General features: G+C 46.0%; 1 protein-coding gene and 1 long non-coding RNA gene across 2 annotated transcripts in view; one reads left to right on the top strand and one right to left on the bottom strand.

Moving 5' to 3' along the window:
• Positions 1-13,500, top strand: part of AIFM1 (apoptosis inducing factor mitochondria associated 1) — a 28,265-nt gene extending 14,765 nt beyond the window's left edge. The window contains exons 7-16 of the mRNA XM_082445344.1: positions 4,107-4,191; positions 4,849-4,925; positions 5,841-5,949; positions 6,704-6,811; positions 7,136-7,224; positions 7,693-7,833; positions 9,460-9,602; positions 11,060-11,184; positions 12,727-12,923; positions 13,240-13,500. Of these exons, the coding sequence (XP_082301470.1) occupies positions 4,107-4,191; positions 4,849-4,925; positions 5,841-5,949; positions 6,704-6,811; positions 7,136-7,224; positions 7,693-7,833; positions 9,460-9,602; positions 11,060-11,184; positions 12,727-12,923; positions 13,240-13,311 (1,146 nt within the window). The 3' untranslated portion in view covers positions 13,312-13,500. The remainder of the gene's footprint in view (positions 1-4,106; positions 4,192-4,848; positions 4,926-5,840; positions 5,950-6,703; positions 6,812-7,135; positions 7,225-7,692; positions 7,834-9,459; positions 9,603-11,059; positions 11,185-12,726; positions 12,924-13,239) is intronic.
• Positions 1-19,719, bottom strand: part of LOC309652029 — a 42,032-nt gene that overhangs the window by 14,500 nt on the left and 7,813 nt on the right. The window contains exons 2-3 of the long non-coding RNA XR_014258513.1: positions 18,045-18,210; positions 17,361-17,876 (exon numbers count right to left, since the gene is read on the bottom strand). This is a non-coding gene — a long non-coding RNA (uncharacterized lncRNA). The remainder of the gene's footprint in view (positions 1-17,360; positions 17,877-18,044; positions 18,211-19,719) is intronic.

Below are 19,719 nucleotides of genomic sequence, written 5' to 3'. Positions count from 1 at the left end.
GCTTCCTTTGTCAGGCTCCACCTATCTGCCCATGTGGGCAGCGAACATGGTGACTTGTATTCCCACTACCATTTACGTCTGTCCTGCCATTGTGGTTCATCAAAGAAAGATCAAGTCATTTTAGGTTTAATATTGCCAGTCTACACTAATTAGTGTGTCTTCCTGGGGAAAGCACTAGTCTCAAGCCTAGAATAGCAGGCTAGCTAAACTTTCCCGGGGAAGTCAAATCACTGGGGACCGTGACTCTGAAGCTGTTCCTTTTTCTGATTTGCTCCTCTGCCTTTCCTTCTTCTTCCTGTTTTTCCACACTAACATTTCTTTGGGATTATTGATGGCAAGACATTCACAAATGTATATTATTCAGGATAGTAAAATGATTCAGGCATGACATCAGCATGGAAATATTGTTAGACTTTACAAAGTTGAGTGCCTGAATACTGGGGGCAGTTACTGGAGGGCATTTAGGGTCCAGGGAGGATTTTGTTTTGTTGTGTTATGTTTTGTTTCTGTTAACAAGAGGGAGGTCTAGAGTGTGTTTGTAAACTAATGGCAATGTTCCAGTAGAGAGGGAAGGGTTATCAGAAGGAGCAAAGCCCAGAGTAGATGGGATCCAGAGCACAAGTGGAGGCATTGACCTTTGATAGGGATAGGCCCACTTCTCCTATAAGGGGATGTTAGGCAGAGAAGGTGGATATGGGTTTGTGGATAAGCTGGTAAGAAGACCTTATGTATTAAGTATCACCTATGGGTAAATAGCACACAGGCCCTGCCCTCCAGGGGCTAACAGTATTAGGCAGAAACATGAACAGATAATCATAACACAGATTTGGAGTAAGAAAGAAATTCAGTATACTGTGGGAATTATTGGGAAGTGTGCCCAGTATAATGATGGTTTCAGGAAAGGCTTGCTGGAGAAGGCAGTCTTATAGAATGAGAAGTCTTAGGGAATGAAGAGGCATTCACCAGATTAGAGGAAAGTGAAAAACATTCAAGTAAAAAAGAATAGCATAAGCAAAGGCACAAGGGTATGAAAAAGCATGTTTGGTGCAGGGGAACACAAGCAGCTAGGTACCGATAGAGCAGAAAGTTAAGGAGTGGCAGGAGATGAAACTGAGAAGTTGTGCGGGGTCTGATCGTCGAGAGCTCTGTCGTGTGAAAGAGCTTGAGTTTTATCCCATTGGCACTGAGGAGCTGTTGAGTTTTAAACAAGGATATAAAACAGTTGGATTGAATTTTAAGTAATCACTCGGTTGGCTGTGAGGAAGATGGTCTTCAGGGGAACAAGATTAGAGATAAACCATTTCGAAGACGATTATAATAATCCAGGTGAGAGATGATGGGAGCCAAAATTAGGGCAGTAGTGGTGGTGGTGGTGGTGATGATGATGATGATGATGAAGAAGATGAAGTAAGTATAGTTTTTTTTAAGTGCTTTACGTGTATTACATAATTTTACCCTCACGATAATCTTATGAAGTAGGTACTATTATTATTTTCATTTTATAGAGAAAGAAATTGAGATGAAAAAGAGGTTAAGTAACTTGCTCAAGATCACATAGTTAATAAGTGGTGGAGACAGAATTTGAGCCCAGATCTCTCTGAATGGAGAATTCTGATTCCAGAGCCCAAGCTCTTAATTACATCATTGTATAGCTTCCTAACAGAAAGGTGGTGAAGAGCAGGGAACAGACTGACGGCGTAAAGGCAAACTTGGTAGGGCGTGGTGACAACTGATTGGAGGCAGAACATGAGGGAGAGGGGGAGGCAAAGATGACTTTCTGATTTCCAGCTTGTGTGGTAGATGGTGGTACACCCCCAGCTGAGAGAGACATTGCAAGAGGAAGACCTAGTTTAAGGGGGACATAAAATTTCGTTTTGGACTGTTAAGTATTAAATGGAATATCTGTGTGGATATGTCCTAAGGGCAGTTGGACACATGACTATAATGTTCAGAGGAGGGTTCTGGGCTCAGATACAGATTTGGGAATCATCCACATGTGAGTAGGATTTGAAACCATGAGAGTAGGTGAGGCCTCCCGTGGAGAACTGAGGTAGTCAGAAAAGGAGTGAGGCAAAGATGGAACCCTGAGGAACCCAAATTTCAGGAAACAGGTTTAAGAAAAAGTGTCCAAAAAGGAGACTAGGAAAGAAGTACTAAAAGCATAGGATGAGGAGAACCCAGGGCAGGGGCCAAGGTTGGAGTTTCAAGAAGCAGGATGTGATCCACAGTATTACCGCAGCAAAGGAATCTGCTAAAAAAAGAATCATAAAATGACCCATTACATTTAGGTGTTCAGATATCATTGTGAAGTTAGAAAAGAGGATAAACTTCTCTTTCAGAAAGTTTAAATGACAAAACGGAGATGACATTGGACAAAAGCTTGAGGAGGACATAGAATCAAAGGTGGGACATTTAGGATGGGACAGACTTAAACATGTCAATGGGCTGAGGGGTAAGATGTCAGGAGAGAGATGGGGGAATGAGCAGGTGACTAATAGGGGAATGTTCTGGGAGAGAAAGAAAGGGATGGGGGTCAGGCATAGAAACAGAACAGAAAGGCCACCTCATCCCAGAAGCTGGAAGAAAGGAAGTAAAGTTTTTATTTGGGCATTGGGAGGTGGGAATCCGTACGGGAAGCTGAGGAAGATCACATCTGATGGCTTTACTTGTTTTTGCAATAAACTAGGACACCAGGTGGTTATCTGAGAGTGAGCAGTTTGAGGGTTGAGTACAGGGGTTGGATTGAAGAGGGACAAATCAAAGGCAGCTAAGGAGGCTGCGCACCCATCCAATCTCAGTTTATGTCGTTGCCCACCCCCACCCCCCACCCCGGAAAACTCGACTGAGTGCACCTGTCATATGTTTCTAGCGCTACCTGTACTGTCCTTCTTAGAGCATTTCTCACTCGATTTTTCACTCTTGATTGTAGTACTTGTTAAATTGTCTGTCTTGGCTACTACACTCTGAAGGCAGGAAGGTATCTGTTTTTCTCAACATTGTGTCTCCAGCACTTACCACAGTGCCTGACACATACTAGGTGCTTAATAAATATGTCTTGAATGAATGGTCTCACTGCTCATAAGGAGTAGAGCAGAGCCAGGAACCCCAGTCTCTCTGACTGCAAAGCTCAAGCTTTTCACCCTAAGGAGCAGGGTGCAAGGAAATTAGGGATGCTGGCAAGAGCACAGTTTGGATGATCTACTATGGGCCCAGATTAGTTGGAATGGAACAGCCCACTGGGTAAATGGAGAAAATCAAAAGCAAGGATAGGTGACGGTGGAACCGAGAGAAAGCTGGAAGGATGGAAAATTGTGACCAAAGAGTGAGATGTTTGAAGTATAAGTTTAAGAGATAGGATTCTAGATGTGGCTCAGAGGAGAAGTATAAGCCAGCTGCCAAGGACTTCAGTGAATGAGGAGTGACCAGGAGGAGGCTGGATAACACTGATTTGTAGGGATATATGTCGGTGTCCTTCAGAGGGGATGATAGTACAAAAATAACTTGGAACCACCAGCAGCCAACACCCTCTCCTTGTGATGGGGAGGAGTGTGGGTGAGTGAGCAGTCTCTATGTATGAGCTTTCCTGGGGGCGGGGGGAGCGGGCTCAGTTTTAGTGAAAGCTAGAAGTTGGAGAAAGCATCCTGCAAAGCTGTTGAGGATGTAGGAGAGTTGTTAACAAGGAAGTAAGGGTCCCAAAGAGCCAGGCAGAAAAGTCTGTCCCTGTTCTCCATTTCCACAAATTGGGCAGGAACTTTGGGACAGTAGGGACTTAACTCTAATGTTGGCTGCTTAGGAAATTATGACTACTTGAAGAAACTGGGTACCAGAAACTGTAGTGCCAGTGATTATCTAGAAATGGTTTCTTAAGGATCACCTTAGGTCAAGAACTAACTCTTCTCATTGGGCTGATGGGTACAGGGTTCCTTTTGGGGGTGATGGAAATGTTCCAGAATTATATAGTGGTGATGGTTGCACAACCTTGTGAATATACTAAAACCCACTGAATTGTACACTTTAAAATGGTGAATTTTATGTTGTATATCTCAGTAAAAAATTTTAAAGCCAATTTATATCTTTCTGTTTGTGTATGTGTTTGACTCGACCAGGTAGTACAGCTGGATGTGAGAGGCAATGTGGCGAAACTTAATGATGGCTCTCAAATAACCTATGAAAAGTGCTTGATTGCAACAGGTGAGTATTTCTGGAGATGGCTTTATTCCCTGATACAGCTCATTCAAGTTTTAGTATAAAGGCATTACTTAATCTTAAGAAAACTGAAACCCAGACTCTGAAGTGGGTGTCTTCTCTTGGTGCAAAGCTTGGCTAACTACAAGCATCTGATCAGTTGCCCCTCTGGATTATCCGTATTGTTCCTTCTGGTAAAGGCATGATGGATGGGTATTGAAGAGGACTGCCTTTCTTTTTTCTCTCCCTGCTTAGCCTTTGCCTTCTGCCCTCTACCCTGTGTCCTGAAAGTGATATAACCTCATGGCTTCATTGCCAGTTCCAATCAGAAATCAAGAGAGGAGAAGGATGCAGTTGCTTAAACAGACGTAGCCGTGCTTTCTGGTGAATCCTCATGAAAAAGTAGAAGAGAACGGGAGCAAAAAGTGAGGGCTTCTGGCCATCTACGGGAATGGTGGGCCCTTTGAAGAGAGACTCTCAAATCTGCTTTTCAAAGGAAATTGATTAAAGCCCACTGTGGGGCGAGTGGAGGGAAAACAAAGCCTTGTGTCCTGTTGATGCCGCTGTGACGCCAGCAGCACACACCACAGCACCACCCTTGTGGGGGGATTGTTTGGGCTAGCTCCTGCTCGGGCTAAAGGATTTTTCTCCTCTTGTTTCCAGGAGGCACTCCAAGAAGTCTGTCTGCCATTGATAGGGCTGGAGCAGAGGTGAAGAGTAGAACAACACTTTTCAGAAAGGTAATTGTCAGCTTTAGTGCTTTCGTTGTGGCGGTTTTGAAGAGGTAGCACAATCTTGTGGTCCCCAAGTACCCACCCGGGAATTGGGAGATTGAAGTTCTAACTATGGCTCTTCTACAGGCTTGTTATCTGGCCTTGAGCAAGTCACTTCCTCTCTCTGCACCTCAGATACCTCACTCAAGGCTTTTGAGCTCCTAGGAGAAAAACAGATTTAGCGTTTTTTATTGCTTGCTATAGTTCCTTCGATTGCCCTTCCATAGTTGTTTTTTCCTGATGCATTTGAGTCATTGGAACTCCTTATAGCCTCTTGGCATTTTTCACTGCAAGTGCTATTGTGGAGACTTTAGGGAGAAAAGTTAAGAGTACCTAAGTGAAAAAGGAAGCGGGGGTTTGCTTCTTAACACCATGCTTTACTTATGAAAACTGCTGAAAATTTTCAGCCACCGCTATGGGTACCGGAAAAGGTTTGTACTGTCCTTTAAGTTCTTGATACAACAAGGTTTGTCAACCTTGGCACTATGGGCATTTTGGGCCGTATAACCATTTGTTGTGAGGGGCTGTCCTGTGCATTGTAGGGTGTTCAGCGGCGTCCCTGGACTCTACCCGCTAGCTTCAACTAGTATCTCCCCACTCTAGTCGTGACAGCCAAAAATGTCTCCAGACATTGCCAGATGTCCCCTGGGGGAGGGGGAGTATATCTGCCCCCCGTTGAGAACCACTGTTATTAGAAAGAATGTTACATTGGAGAAAGAAATTTACATCAATAAAATAGAGGCTATAATTGAGCCACTTTATACAAGGAGAAGATTTTATGTGCAAATTACTGTTGTCAAAGATTTAGCGAAAATATTTCCTGGTATTATCATCCTATGCCCCTTTGGGAAATCAGTGGACTAAACTTGTGTGATCCTGCAGATTGGAGACTTTAGAACCTTAGAGAAGATTTCCCGGGAAGTCAAGTCGATTACAATTATCGGTGGGGGCTTCCTTGGTAGCGAACTGGCCTGTGCTCTTGGCAGAAAGGGTGAGTATTGGGGAGTGACCTCGATTTTCTTTCTCTGGTCTTATATCACATGCTTTTCAGAGATGCATTTACCAGGATCAGTAGAAAGAGTTTGATTAAGGTTTACATGGTGAAAAACTAATCACTGAGCTTAGCTCTGATGAGGGATGCCTTAGTGATCGAAAAGCTGTCATCTGAGCAGCTGAGCAGTGCTGCTTTCTTTCCTTTTTCCTTTCCTCTCGCCTCTAGGCCAGGACTCCTTAGAAATAAAATATTAAGGAAAGTGAGTTATTAAGATGGTAGGGGCAATGTAGACTACAGAACTGTATGTATCTTTGAACTGCTGCTCCCTGTAAAAGTCAAAGGCTTCTTTCAGATACATGATGGTTCCCAGCTTGACAGATCTGTGAGTTCCAGTTTGAATGTTTCATGGCAACCATTTTTTTCTTAATGTTATTTTTCAGCTGTGTGAAATCAGGGCATCTTCTCGGGAGGGTGCTTACTATTCAGAGCTTGCAAGGCACTTGTGTAAGCCTAAGTATAAGTGCACCGAGTTCACAGTATGTAGTTGAATCCAGGGACCAAGTTCTGGCATCTGTTGTATTTGCCTTGTGGATGCCCTTGTGCCCTAGTGCCCCACAAATGGGCGCTCTGGCCTGGGCCGCGGCATTGCCCTGTGTGCAGTAGATGGCTGCCTGTGGCTCCTTTACTTCTCTTCCTGTCTTCTAGGATTGACTTTTGCCTCCACTATACCTACTCTGTTTCTTCTTCCCAGCTCGAGCCTCGGGCACAGAAGTGATTCAGCTCTTCCCTGAGAAAGGAAATATGGGAAAGATCCTCCCCGAATACCTCAGCAACTGGACCATGGAAAAAGTCAGGCAAGGTAGAGGCACTCTTTCCATATGCTCCCACTCTTGCCTTGAGTGAGGACTAAGGCAAAATTTGCTTCTTTGGGAACCCCCTGTCCATAAGCCTTACCAGCTGCCCTATGAAAAGTTTCCACCATCCTCCTGTCAGCCAGCTTCATGTAGGTGTTCTGAATCTGACACACCAGATTCCTGGAAGTGCTGGAAGTGAACTGTGGGCGTGGGTGCCTGTGGCTCTCCAAGGCTGCCTACGTACTAATGATTACTCTCGTCAGCTTCTCTGGTTGTCATGAAGGTGGTAGGCTCACAGGCTCAGCCTCAGGTCTCGTTTGCCTTTACAGAGGGGGTTAAGGTGCTGCCCAGTGCTATTGTGCAATCAGTTGGAGTCAGCGGTGGCAGGTTACTCATCAAGCTGAAAGATGGCCGGAAGGTAAGGAGGGGAAGACAGGCTGCCAGAACACCTTCCAAGCCTGCTCTGCCCTTTCCTCATTCTTAGTCCTTCATTTGATACCAGTAGATTAGTTGTCTTGGCAGTCACCATTAACCTGTCATAATTTTCTTAATGAACTGTCTTTTGCTAAAAGAAGAATGATGAGAGCCAGAGTAGCTGCCTGGGAACCATTTCCCATAGCCTCTTCCTATGTGTATCACAGATTTTTGAGACCTTCCTAGGATGGCAGATTTCTGTTCAGATGGTAGGGGGTATGTATATGTGGAGGGGTGGCACTTTATGAAATGGAACTTAAAGTCTTTTGACCAGAGTTACCCGATGATTTTTTTTGTAAAGCCCCGATTTTTTGTGATTTTTTGTGATTTTTTGTGACTGTGATTTATAGTCGCTGGGTTCATAGGCATACGAGGAAACTGTAATAATTGACTGAATTCTTTTTGTCCTCAGGTAGAAACTGACCACATAGTGGCAGCCGTGGGCCTGGAGCCCAATGTTGAGTTGGCCAAGACTGGCGGACTGGAGATAGACTCTGATTTTGGTGGCTTCCGGGTAAATGCAGAGCTCCAGGCCCGCTCTAACATCTGGGTGGTAAGTATGCGATGACAGCCTAACCAGGCACGGTGCCTTGGTCCCGGCCTGGGAGCAGGTCTGCCCGGTGGTGTGCGAAGGCTCAGCAGCAGCCCACCCAAATAGGGTCAGCGTGTTTGGAAGCTGAGGGTGGAGAGCAGAAACTTGTGAACTGCTTGGTTTACGAGATCAGGTCTGGCCTCACGCTGCAGGCTCATGGAAAAGGAAATGAACAGTGTGCGTGCCCACAGGAGTAGGTCTCTCCTGGTTCCACTGTTGGCAGCAGCCATCAGCATGACCCTGGCGGGCGTGTGCGCAGCTTTCACACTGATCTGCTATTCCCTTGCCTGAACACGAGTCCAGGGAATGGAGGATGAGGCAGTTTTATAACATTCTCTGGAAAGGAAAATTACTCCATTTTCATTTTCCTTGAGTACTATTTTTAGCTGTTTTTAAAAATCTGTTATGACACAAACAAGACTATAGTATGTAGGAACCATGAGGTAATTTCCCTATTGTTAGATCATTACAAGTGTATTGTGTTTGATTATGGACTCTGCAACTGAGGACATAGGAACTTTGCAGGGTGTTTTTCCCGTAAAGATTTTTTTTTTTTAAAGTTACAGTGTACTGGATTTTTAAAAATTGTTATAAAAGCAATACACGCTCAGTATGAAAAACACAAGCAAAAAGGAGAAAGGGACATTCCCCTGCAGCAACCACTGATGTTTAGGTGTAGTTTCTTCCCTTCATTTTCTCGCGCATAGTTTTTTTCTTTGTTGTAGACAGTCATGGCGAGCGTACTATGTATAAACATTTGTATTTTCTTTTTCACTTAACATTCGAATGTAAGTTTTTTCCACATTGCTTCAGATTCCATAAACAGTGTAACGACTGTATAATATTCCATTAGGTGGATTTCAGAGTTTATCTCGCCATTGCTCACATGTTGGATTTTTAGGTTGCTTTGGGGGTGTCTGAATAGCCACAAAGATGAACAAAGGGTGAGAGAGCTCCCATACCACATCCTTTGTGAAGCTGGCCTTGTTCACCTCCAGCCGGGGGTTCTCTCTCTGCTTGAAACACTGAGCTCGCTCACTGCGCACCTCTGGCATGGCACACCATAGTGAGGAAGAGTGCCGCGCCTTCCTCAACTCACTTATACACTCCTCGTGGGCAAGGTCTGTGTCAGGCGTGTCTCTGCAGCCCAGACAGTATAATGCTTTGTACAGAGTAAGTATTCTGTAAATACTTGCTGAATGAATGAATGAATAGTGAATGACCAAAAAACTTTTATCTTGGAAAAGGTGTCTAGGTAAGAGGCAGTCACATCTAAAAACTGGATTCCACACAGGAAAGAATATTCTGCAAATCATGGTTATTAAATATCCTGTTTCTGCTGAGGGCAGAATGAGAAGAAATAGGTGTAAGCTGGAGCATGGAAGATTAAGGTTAGCTTTGTGGAAGCATAGAATGGTTTTTGTGAAAATGGAAGCTCAACTGTTTTTGATAGTGTAGGTATGATTCTGGCCTGTGGTTGGAAATCATTAGTTAACATCACAAGCATTTTTTGAGCCCCAAAAGTGTATGTTCTGTCCTTAACTTGCTTTTTTATCATGTGCTCATGTAATGTATTTGTCTCCAAAGGCAGGAGATGCTGCATGTTTCTACGATATAAAGTTGGGTAGGAGGCGGGTGGAGCACCATGATCACGCTGTTGTGAGCGGAAGATTGGCTGGAGAAAATATGACTGGAGCTGCTAAGCCGTACTGGCATCAGTCAATGTTCTGGTAATAGTTTTGTGCCTTGAGGACTCAATTGGTTAGAACACAGAATTAATGGAACCAGAGTTATATGCTTTGGTTTCCTGGTGGGCCAGTTAGCTTCATACAGAGGGTGAAAAAACTCCGTCTCGTGTCCACGCAGCCTACCCCCGAGCCATCTTCTGGTAAAAGGGTTCCATCTGACATAAGTTAGACTAGGTGAATGAATGGAAATGGCATCAGCACTTCTGCTAAAATAGCTCAGAGTTCGAGCTACAGTAGGTAGTACAAAAGTGTGCTCTTAGATACAGACAGCAGTATATTTTATTTGCTCTTTGCTGCTAATTCTACTGAGCCCAACCTACTGACAGAAAAGGCAGCTCACTCATATGTAACCCTTACGATCAGCAACTCAGAGTCAGACGTATATAGGCAGCTTTCTGGATAGTAGAAAGTTAACAATGGACATTCTTGAATACTGGAGCTGCCCCTGTTTGGCCCACTGTCATCTGTTGATTTGAAAGATGGGGTACATAAAACTTCAAGGTTTCAGAAGCCTCTAAGCAGTTTCTGTTGGGGAAATTCTCAGCTGATGGGAGTACATTTTAAGACGATCACACACAGTTTCATGAGTGGGCAGCAAAAAACATATGACAGATGGGTTTCAGGATCAACACGTGTAAGATAATGCAGTTAGGAAAAAAAGTAGTTTGTAGCTATACAATTATCAGTTAGGTTCCAGGAACAGAATCCAAGAAGTCATTGTAGACTGTTCCCTGAAGACACCAGTCCAGTGAGCTTCTGTGGCCAAGAAGATAACAAAATGTAGAGCACCAGAAACAAAACAGCTCAAGTAACTTGGATGATTACAAAACCATAGTGTGTCTGTGCCACAAGTATTCTGTGAAGTTCCTAGCATATTAAAAACAGCATGATGATGATAGGAAAAGTTTCCAAGAAGAACAATGAAAATAAAATGACCAAGTGAGTGAAGGTGCCACTTTATAGAAAGCACTTCAGCCTTGAAAATTGAAGGCTAAGAGGAAGTATTGTCAGTTAATAGAACCACAAAATGTCCCAGATTCTGGATTCCATAAATATGGAGCACTCTTTAAAGTTTCAAAAAGGCAGTTTTAAAAAGAGTAAAGGAAGGTAGTGAATAGTAAATGTGGGGAACCCACCCCCACCAAATGTGATATGGTAAAAATTAAATGATTAAATTTAAGAAAGTATAGATCATTGTATGGATCTGTGATATGCATAGTGGCTTGTTAGGAAAATAAAACCTGTTTGGAATAATCATGCTTTCTCACAATCGTCCCCAGATGTCCTAGCAGGCGACAGATCAGTTTGGCGTTTCTCTTGCTGTGGCACATACCAGTTTCTTTGGTTGGCATAAAAGTGTGGTGCCTTAGAGGAAGCGTTCTACCGCACCATCCTTTACAGTCCTTTGACAGAACACCCTCTTCTCTCTCCTTCCTTAGGAGTGACTTGGGCCCCGATGTTGGCTATGAAGCTATTGGTCTTGTGGACAGTAGTTTGCCCACAGTCGGCGTTTTTGCAAAAGCAACCGCACAAGACAACCCCAAATCTGCCACAGAGCAGTCAGGTAAGGAAGCCCAACCACTTCTCTTGGAAGAGTGTTGAGAAACCATGGTCCAAATCCTCCTGAACAAGGGGTATCTGTATTGGCCAGAGGGAACTGTCAGTGAAAGCCTCTCTTCATGTTGTGCTTTAAAATAAACCAAACCCGAAGTCCTCGCTCTTTAGTGGTCTGAGAGCTGGCAAAATCCGGTATCCTGGTCAAAGCATAGATATTGTGAATTGTGGGTGTCGTCCCAGACTCTTGGACTCTTGGACGGTGGCTAACTCAACGACTCTGTAAGTCTAGTTTGTCCCAAGGGACTAGGAAGACCTGCGTGATTAAGAAAACCTGAACTTTTTCAATGGCTTTTTTTTTTTTTTTGCTTCCTGCTGATCCCAAGAACTAGGCCTGAGAACCTTAGTTTGGGACCTGCTCCCCTCCTTGGGCCCTGAACAGTGAAGAACTGGGCTGAGTAGTTCTTGAGCTGCCTCTAATTCCATTTGTCAGATCTTAATAGCGGGTTTTCTTTAGACGGGAGGCACCTCTCGGAATGAACTTCTCTCCGACACACATCTCTTTCATTAACTCCCAGGTCTCTTCTCTCTCCCTTCGTGACCTTGGCTGAAGTTATTTAACCTCTGTGTCCTCTTGTTAGAGGCGTTTCAAGGACAAGTTGCTCTTTAGGAAGGAGGAAGCAAGACATTATATGGATATGAGGTCCTTTTCCTGTGTAATCTAAGTGGATTACATATACCCACTCCTTAATTCGGACCTCTCCTGGGAAGTGGATCCAGGAGGGGGACCCAGGGACTTATACAGTAGGTGTTTATAAACTCCAGGTCACTACTCTGTCCACTGGGCAGTATTACTTGAAGCCTGGTTGTTCCCAGAAGACAAAATGCCCTCTCCCCAGGCTGTTGCCACCACCCTGCACAGGAGGAAGCACTTGCACTATGGTTTTTCCATATGGAAGTGCCTTCTGCTTTGGCCAGAGTGTCTCTAGCAGTGCCATCCAAGTGAACTTTCTGCTATCATGGCGGTGTTCTATCTCTACTCTGCCCAATACATTGGCCACTAGCCACATGTGGCTCTTTAGTATTTGAAATGTGGCTAGTGCAAATGAGGAACTGAATTTTACATTTTATTTAATTTTAACTGAAATAAACTTCAATTCTGAATTAATTTTAATTAGAAAAGCTATATGTGACTAGTGGCTATTGTACTGACCATGTAGCACTAGAATGTTTCTCAGGGGACAAGAGCAAGTCTTCTGTAGTTTGAAAAAAGATACCAGGAAATATCCATAGTGTAAATTTAAAATGAGATAGTTTGGGGTCAGACTGACCCAGTGCCCAGGAGCTGGCAAGGAAGAGCTTTTGTTGGCTTTGTCAATGGAGAGGGGCTAGAATAGGCCAGTGTTTACTGAGGCGGCATAGAAAAACAAATCATTTAGAAGCAGCTTGAAGCAGGTGTTGAAAGATACTTGCCTTCTAAAATTTCCAAGCTCATAAGAACTGACTTTGTTTTGTTTTGACTTTGCTTGTTTGTTTTGGGGATTGGCTACAGGGACTGGTATCCGATCAGAGAGTGAGACAGAGTCTGAGGCCTCAGAAATCACTCTTCCTCCCAGCAACCCTGTAGTCCCCCAGGCCCCCGCCCAAGGGGAGGACTACGGCAAAGGCATCATCTTCTACCTCAGGGACAAAGTGGTGGTGGGAATCGTGCTGTGGAACATCTTCAACCGAATGCCAATAGCAAGGAAGGTAGGTGCCCGTCAGGGCTCTGAGAGGAAGATGGGAGGTGTGGGCGGAAGCCGTCTCTGTGACTTCGTCGGATGTCCTGCCACGCACTGTCCACCCGGGTCAGACTGTGCCTGAGCAGAACAAAGGTATCGCCTTGGCTCGGGTATGTTTCTTTTTCACTCGGGACATGGCTGGGTAGCACGGGCGTTGGCACATGCTCACTTGGGCTTCGTAGAAAGCCATTCCCACAACTCCCTCCCAGTGTGAAGTGGCGACTGGCCCGGGCTGCCCTGGTGTGTGGCCCAGCGCACACACTCCTTGTTCCTCTGTCCCTCAGATCATTAAGGACGGTGAGGAACATGAAGATCTCAATGAAGTAGCGAAGCTTTTCAACATTCATGAAGACTGAAGACTGCTGTGGAACAGGCAGGCCCTTTGCTGTCCCCGACAGCAGCTTGGATGGGTAAAGGAGCGTTTTTTATTCAGCAGAATTCCTCTGTATGTATGAGTGTGAATAATCAAGTCCTTTGTGAATATTTCAACCATGTAGGCAAATTCTTAATGTTCACATCACTAAATAAAACCCGATTCTTCTAAATTCAATTCTCTTCTCTTTGAAAGGGAGCAAGTGTGTGAAGGGAGGAAAGCTGTGCATATTAGAGAGCAAGTCAATTGGAGCCACTCCCAAGTGCATCATCTTCCTCGGCCTTGTAATCCCTGCTACACACTCTCAGCTTCTCTCATTCACTGAACTTCTCCCTCGCCCCTCCAGACATCCTGTACGGACCTGCTGTGACCTCTGCCCGCAGCACTTGACCCCTCTCCCCTCCTCTGGGGAACGTCCCGGTCTCCGAAGACTTTCCTGATCCTTCCAAGCCTGTTCCTTGTTTACATGTCTCCCTGCTGCTCTGCAGCTTCCTGGAAGCCAGAACCATGGCTCTCCTGTCTTGCTCATGGTTCTTGCTCCAGAGCTGAGCACAGGGTCTGGCTCACAGTGGGTGCTTAGTGAATCGTTGAATGAGTGTACACATAAACATGTGGACTAGACTCTGCTCTACCTGGGACAGCTCCCCTGTGTACCCCCCCAGCCCAGAACTGAACTGGTCTTGGGAGGGGAGGGCAGAAAAGACATTTATTGCAGACAGAAACGAAGGTTCGGAGACCTGCCGCCTCATGGCTAAGCCTGGAGCCTGACTCTGAGGGATTGTGGCCTCTCAACTCCTCCGCCCACTGTCCCCCAGACTAGAAATCTGCCCTCTCCTAACCCCTTTTATCTCAAATAGGCTTATAGGCATGCCTCACTTTACAAATGATTTCCTGGGAAGAGAAGTCAAAGTTTCATAAATCAACTCATTTTTTGCATTTCAAATTACTTAACTTTTAAAAATCAAATCTTATTTCAATTAAGAGGAAATTTTTACTACTTTCAAGAGTCCTATTGTGAATCTTCTTCTAAAGAGAAAATTATTACCAGGCTGGATTTTTTCGATATTGGGTTTGTTTAAAGGGAGTTGCAGCTACAATGAAATCCCTTCTGAACACTAGAACAGGACAAATGTCCACTTTAAGAATTAGCTGTACTAGAACAGGTTCTTACTATATGTATACAGGTTTAGTGAAATATGATCTGAGGCATGACATATCTAAGTCCATAATGTAGGTAGAAAACTCATCTAGTATCCTGTGAAACGGGACTTATTATACAGTAATTGCTGCTTACAAAGATCTTACAACTGTAAGATCCTGAAGTGTTTCACAAATCATTTTTTAAACGGATCGAATTGTGATTTGCCTTGTTTTAGTATCAGGTACAGTTTAGTCTAATTCTTTGACAGTTGTCATCCTTGGATGGAATGTCATAATAATTCAGTTAATTAAAATGAAAGGATGTATTCTTCTATTCAGTGTTCATTGAGTGCCTACCATGAGCCAGGTAGATGGCAGAAGAGGAAGATGGAGAAAACATGGCCACTTCTCTTAAGGAGCTCCTGGTGTCAGTGAGGAAAGCAGACATGTGAACGCAGAAGTATAATATAGTCAGTTGTGTCCACAGGAAGATACACACCAAGAATGGACATCAGCCAGAGCCTCCGTCCTTTGTCAACTACTGCTGCTAGATCACTTCCTAAAGCATCACTTGGTCCATATCCCCCCACCCTACCTCCTGGTGACATTGACTCCCTGTCACCAATCACATCAAGTCCGAAGCCTTCCATAGCGCTCTTGACCTCAGCCCACTCTGCCCTGTGGGCCTCCTCTGCCACAACTTCACGTGCATGTGCACACGCACATATACATCTGGTTTATTGCCACCTTTAAACTTCTGTTTGTGCTCTTCACATCTGGAACGCCGTCCCTATTCCCTTCTACGTATCCAAATCCTGCTCATCTTTCAAGGCCCAGATGAAGTCCCACCGTGGTGATGTAGTACCAGTTGGACTAGTGACCGCGCATGATTTCATCTCTGAACTTCGATTGCACCTACTGCCTTTGAACTTGATTTTGTTCTTTAAGTCGTTCTCTGCATTATTAGTGTTCACTCCCTAAATTGATTGCAAGCTACCCCAGAGCAGAGACTTTTTTCTCAGGATGGGGACAACATGCGCCATCCCCCAAAACCCTGGCAAAGTGCTGACCAAGTCCTTGGTTGCTTGGTTGGATGATGCTAGATAACAGGGCTTATTGTAAGAGTGAGCCTCTGCCTTGTAGCCTCAGTTCTCTCTAATCCAGGTTATCAGACCCCCATTACTTCACCCACTGCCACGACTTGCCACTTTACCCAGGATGCATTTAACCTGTTGAGGCCCCCAAGGATCGCAAGGACCAATTTCTGACTGTACAGACGACCAATGCCAGCTGAGGTTTGGCCCTTGAGAGCTGGCCTGTGATTAGCCGGGCCACAGCACAGCGCAGTACAGGGCTAGCCACACCCTGCAGAGTTGGGGCTCTGCCAAAGTAGCCAGCTTTCAGGGCTCACCCACTTGACTTCAACCTCGCTTTTCTTTGCCATTTTACAACTGACATCTGGTGGTACCTTGGCACCGCTTCACGATGGTACTAACATTTGCCTGGCCACCTGTAAGGCACGGCGAGGGATGTCCTCGTACTTCAGCTGGAGAAATGGACCTGAGGGAAGGAAGTGTGTTTGATTGGAAAGGGGTCAGAGTAAGCCTCTTAGTGGAGGATGAGGTCAACATGTGTGACTTTTTTGTTGTTCTAATCAACAGGGCCTGTTTTGGAGACAAGAGGCTTAAAGTGAAAGGGAGGGGGGGTGGGGAATCCACAGTGACCTACTGCAGGCTGCTTCCTTGAAGGAAAATCAGCAGCCCCTCTAGAGACCCATTTATACAAAGGAACTCTCCCCTCCCTTCCACCACTACCCCTTCCCTTTCCCGCTCCTCTCAAGTTTGGCTGCTGCAATATCCCTTCTGTCCTTCCCTGACTCCACCTAAAGCTGGGCACCCTTGCTGCCCTAGAGACCATTGGGACTCAATTCCAGTGCCTTGCTCTCTGGGCAGAGGGAAAGTCCTGCCGGGCCCAGAGGTGAAGTAAGACCGCCTCTGGCCTCTTTCCCATCTTATCAGGGAATTTCTGGCGGGCACAGACAAATGTACACAGAACCACACACAGAGACACACAGCTCAGGCCAGTGATGACGTCCCCTGCCTGGCTGGTTCTACAGATGGGTGTGAACTGGGTCAGAGTATAGGGAGGGTCTGAATATTTAAATTCTGGACTGCTAAGCCCTGGTTGGAAGACAGGGATCGTCTCAAAATGAACATTTTGGGAAAGAGAAACGCAGCCCCTGACATCTGGAAGCTGGTCTGGGACTGTCAGCAAGGCCTTGGTGTCACTAAAAACTGGCTTAACACGCCCCACTAGGCCTGGGTGTTCTGTTGAACGTAAACAGGTTCACAGGACATTAGAATCGTACAAGGCCACCCTGATCATGGTGGATGGAGACAAAAGCAAGACTACTCCAGAATCATGTGTGAACACAGGCAAAAATATGAACACTGCCCAAGCCACAGAAATGACCAAATACCGCCCTCCGTCCTGGCTAATCTAAGTGACTGCTGCTTCCTTACCAATTACATATTGAGCCTCGCTCCAGTCTGCCCTCCTATTGGATATGATTGATTCAGTAAGACACTCCCTGACAGCATCCAATCCAGAGCAAAGCCCAGCTTCCTTAAACCCTCCCCCAAATCACCCAGCCTGGCCTGAATCCTATAATAAGTCCTTCCCAGCACCCTCTTCCTGAGACACCCCATGGTTCCCCAGGGCATGCATCCTCCCTTGCTGCAGTGAGCAATGAACTCAACTGGTTCGACTGCAAGAGTGCCCTGGTGGTCTTTGGCTGGTGGGCATTGACAATTTGGAGACAAAGAGCCAAAATACCTTCGGGAGGCCCACCTGTGAGTTTTGCCTAGTCTCGTACCTTCTTGAAGACCTTACCTGGTCCCAGTGGAGCCTCCAAGGTCTGTGTCTCAGTTGGAGAAGGCCAGGAGTCGCATCTGGTGCCTGGACAGAGGTGTCTGGCTTCCCAAGCAGGTTCCCGCCTGTGCTCTCTTGGCATTTGCAGCACAACACAGGGATGCTTCTGGAGGAACACCCAACATGGGTGTTGAATTTATGAATACATACATACGTTCGTAAATGGATTTATTGGTCAGCTAGCAAACATACTGCGGAACTTGCTGCATGCCGTGGGCCAATAGGCCCCAGAGATAAGAAGATGAGTAACATACAGTCCCTGCCCTCAATGGCTTTAGAACCTAGTGGCGGACACAGACGGGTCAACAGGAACCATCAGTGCAACAGAAGTGCTGGGAGTATGATGTGTGAGTTCACATCGGAACTTCGTCACTCCTCAGATGGCTTTACTGTCCTGCTTCCATCTACTCCAGGCTTTTCTTCCACTGACCAAATCGTGTTTCTTCCTCCATTCTCTGCTTGTAACTTCTCTCATCTCTAGGAGCAGAACATGAATATGTTTTCTTAAATAAATATGTATAATATCCTGAATACAGAGGATGGAGCTGCCAGCCTCCTTGCCCAAAGAGATCACCCCTCTTCCTCTTCACTTTTCCTCAGCCCCTTCATTTTCCCTCCTTCCTCGCCCACTTGTTTTCCTTCTACCTGTGTTTCTTCTTCAGGTTCCAGTAAGTGCTCCCTGCCCGTGTTTCTTCCTCCCGAAGCTGGGGAGCACAGCGGAAAAAGCGCTCTTTGGGATTTGCGTCTCAGCTTTGCCACTCACTCCTGGATGACCCAGAGCAGCTAATTTCCTAGGTCTCGGCAGCCTCATCTGTAAAATGAAGAGAACATACTAGATCATCCCTCCACCCTCAGCTCTAACATCCTGTGTATGGAAAAGTCTCTCAGGTGCTTGCCCAGGACTTTCTTCATCTCTCCATGGACTCAGTTGCCTTTCATCTCTAAGTCTAGAGCAGATGCTAATGGGACCCAAAGCCTTTGGCAGATGTCTCCCCACATTGCCTCTGCTGTCCCTTTGGCTCAACAGATTTTTTGTTTGTTTGTTTTAGTTTGAGGCTTATGATTCTTCTTTGACTCAGCAAGCAACATTTAGACCTAGGCCCCTAGAAATCGCTGCTTGCCAGATTTGCTCTCCATGGAGAGTTTGACAGCCTTAAAACTACGCTCCATGAAAGCCCAGAATTTCCCCAGGAAGGCTTTATGGTGAGACAATGCTCAGCCATGATCCTAGCACATATATTCCTACACAAGCATTCAGTGGCTCCCAATCCCCAACAAACACACCCTGCAGAGCTGGCCGGTGAACAGCCACCTTAACCCAAGCAGCTTTCAACTTGATGCTGAGATAATTAGCTCAGAAAACCCCCCTCATACCACATAAGCCCCAAGTCCTGAGACTAGCTTGTACACCCCCTTTGCTCTTAAGTCCATGGCCATTTCCACGTTGGCCATGGTCCTGGCAGAGCCCTGCCCTGAAGTGCAGAGACAAGTGAGCCAGGAAGCTGGCAAGCTTCACCACCCGATTCTTACCATAGAGACAAAAGGAAACTGCATACAGGGAAAGAAAGAAAATCCAGCACTGTGATTTGCTAGGTGGAAAAGGATGCTTAAGGATCTCTGTGCCTCCAGAGGGAAAGGGGAGCTTTAGGTGTTTCAGAGCAGGCCTGCAGAGCCCCGCCAGCGTGAAGCCTTCCTTGGCCCAGGCCTGAGGTCCTCGGCCACCTTTATTGAGACTAATAACCCAAGCAGCCTGAGTGAGATTCGGGTCTCCCACTACAGTGGGAGTCCTCAAACTAGTGGCACAGTGCGGGGGGGCAGAGACTGGTGGTGAAAACAGGGAATCCTTGGCCTCAAAGTCACCCCCACCTCAACCTGGCCTGGGCCAATACCAAGTTGGGAGGTATTCTCTCCAAAGGGAGAAAGGCCACATCGACCTCTCAGGCAATTGATCAGCTTGACTTAATGCAGGGGGTGGAGGGCAGCTCAAAGCTCAGAGCACTCTGTCTTTGTCCCCTTGGTGGCGCCAGCCCTTATGCTGGCCTCTTCACTAGAACAGGAGGTTCCAAAGAGACCTCAGCTTCCAAGTGAACTCCCCAGCCAGTCCTGAAGCAGCGAGGCTCACTGCGTGAGATGGATAATTGCAAAAGAATACCTTGATGGGAGTTTTGCCCAAAGTTGCAAACGTACACTGCCCTCCCAGGCATCACCTGTTGTTCCCCAGAATAGAGCGGCGTGGATGGGGCGGAGACCGAGCTTGGTGGTCTCCACGAGGACTCCCGCCCTCCCGCCGCTCCTCTCCCAGCTGCCCCACCAAGTCCTT

The sequence above is a fragment of the Balaenoptera physalus genome (genome assembly GCF_965194825.1).
Source record: "Balaenoptera physalus genome assembly, chromosome: X".
In the NCBI taxonomy this organism is placed as follows: domain Eukaryota; kingdom Metazoa; phylum Chordata; class Mammalia; order Artiodactyla; family Balaenopteridae; genus Balaenoptera; species Balaenoptera physalus.
This window is presented reverse-complemented; position numbering and strand designations above follow the sequence as displayed.